A 1705-nucleotide genomic window follows, 5' to 3' on the forward strand; every position below is an offset into this window, starting at 1 on the left:
TAGCATATATGCATGTACATACATATATAATATACAATATAATACTACATATAATTATATATAAATCTATATGATAAATTAATTAAACAATTAAAAATCATTGTCATATTGATTATTATTTCCTATAATCCATGTGCCCGACACATAAATGTTTAATAAATCCTTGTTCACCGACTGGCCTGGGTTCCCAAAAAAGAAATTAAAAAGTGCTTGAGAAATTCAGGTTTTCAGCTGACCATGGCCTGTTTTAATCCCCAGGTGAGAAATGCTTGCCAGATATCCCCTACGATGCCAGCGGCAGTTATGAGAAGGAGAACGAAATGATGCAGACCCACGTCATGGATCAGGCCATTAACAACGCCATCAGCTACCTCGGGGCGGAGTCTTTGCGCCCGCTGGTGCAGACGCCCCCGGGCAGCTCCGAGGTGGGGCCAGTCATCAGCTCCATGTACCAGCTCCACAAGCCGCTGGCCGATGGCCATCCGCGGCCCAACCACACCGCCCAGGACAGCGCCGTGGAGAACCTGTTACTGCTCTCTAAGGCGAAATCCATCTCCTCCGAAAGAGACGCCTCCCCGAGCAACAGCTGCCAAGACTCCACAGACACAGAGAGCAATAACGAGGAGCGGAGTGGCCTCATTTACCTGACAAACCACATAAACCCACATGTCCGAAATGGTTTGTCCATAAAAGAAGAACACAGGCCCTACGACGTCCTGAGGGCAGCGACTGACAATTCCCAGGACGCTTTCAAAGTGATCAGCAACAGCGGGGAGCCATTGAAGGTCTATAAATGTGAACACTGCAGGGTCCTGTTTTTGGACCATGTGATGTACACCATCCACATGGGTTGCCACGGCTTCCGTGATCCTTTCGAATGCAACATGTGTGGCTATCACAGTCAGGACAGGTATGAATTCTCTTCTCACATTACACGAGGGGAGCATCGTTTCCACATGAGTTAAAACATCCTTCTCTGCTAACAGTACCCTCGAGGGTTGCATGAACATTGACACTCCGCATATCTTAAAAAAAACAAAAAGGAAGAAAAGCATCACTAAAACGAAAGAATTAGATACCTATTTTTGTTCCTTTCGCAGCATGTATTGGCTGGTTGTAGAATTGCAACTCAGTTTTTCTTTTTCTTTTTTTTTAAAGGAAACCAGATTTTTATTATTAGTTAGAATGTTGACTTTTAGCGCATAAAAATTATTACTTAATGCAACTAGATGCTTTTGTAGACTGCTAAATCAGAATTCCATTCCTTTCATCTTTTGTTTCTTGTAAGTATCCCTTCTAAAAAAAAAAAAAACTAAAAAAAAAAAACCAAACAAACACCTACTTTCATAGAGAGCCCATCCAAAAACAGGCCAAGGGCTGGAAAAGAAAAGAGCCCACCTCTTTGTGTGACCCTTTACAAAGACTCAGATTCTCATGTCAGTTGAGTTCTGTGACTTTCCATGAATAATCTATTTACAAGAAGAGATCTGGCTATTTTAAAGAAAACAGGAGTAAAACGATATTGAAAAGATCAGGACAGAATGAAAATTACCCTCATTTGTCCAAGAACTAATATGTTTCTTTCTTGCTTTGTGTGTGTGTGTGTGTGTGTGTGTGTGTGTGTGTGTGTGTGTGTGTGTTTTAAAGAAAATGTTATTTCTCTCTCTCTCTCTCTCTCTCTCTCTCTCTCTCTCTCTCTCTCTCT

At 41.9% G+C, this 1705-nt stretch overlaps 1 protein-coding gene across 1 annotated transcript; it reads left to right on the plus strand.

Moving 5' to 3' along the window:
- Nucleotides 1-229: 229 nt before the first annotated feature.
- LOC123230424 (DNA-binding protein Ikaros-like) lies at nt 230-1479 on the plus strand. Its single transcript, XM_044656591.1, has one exon. The coding sequence runs from the start codon at nt 321-323 to the stop codon at nt 963-965; it is 645 nt and encodes a 214-aa protein (XP_044512526.1). The 5' UTR covers nt 230-320; the 3' UTR covers nt 966-1479.
- The last annotated feature ends 226 nt before the right edge of the window (nt 1480-1705 follow it).

The sequence above is a fragment of the Gracilinanus agilis genome, chromosome 1 (assembly GCF_016433145.1).
Source record: "Gracilinanus agilis isolate LMUSP501 chromosome 1, AgileGrace, whole genome shotgun sequence".
Lineage (NCBI taxonomy): Eukaryota > Metazoa > Chordata > Mammalia > Didelphimorphia > Didelphidae > Gracilinanus > Gracilinanus agilis.

Excerpts from the sequence above, each read along its gene's own strand:
- LOC123230424 (XM_044656591.1), top strand. The coding sequence starts at position 321 with ATGATGCAGACCCACGTCATGGATCAGGCCATTAACAACGCCATCAGC.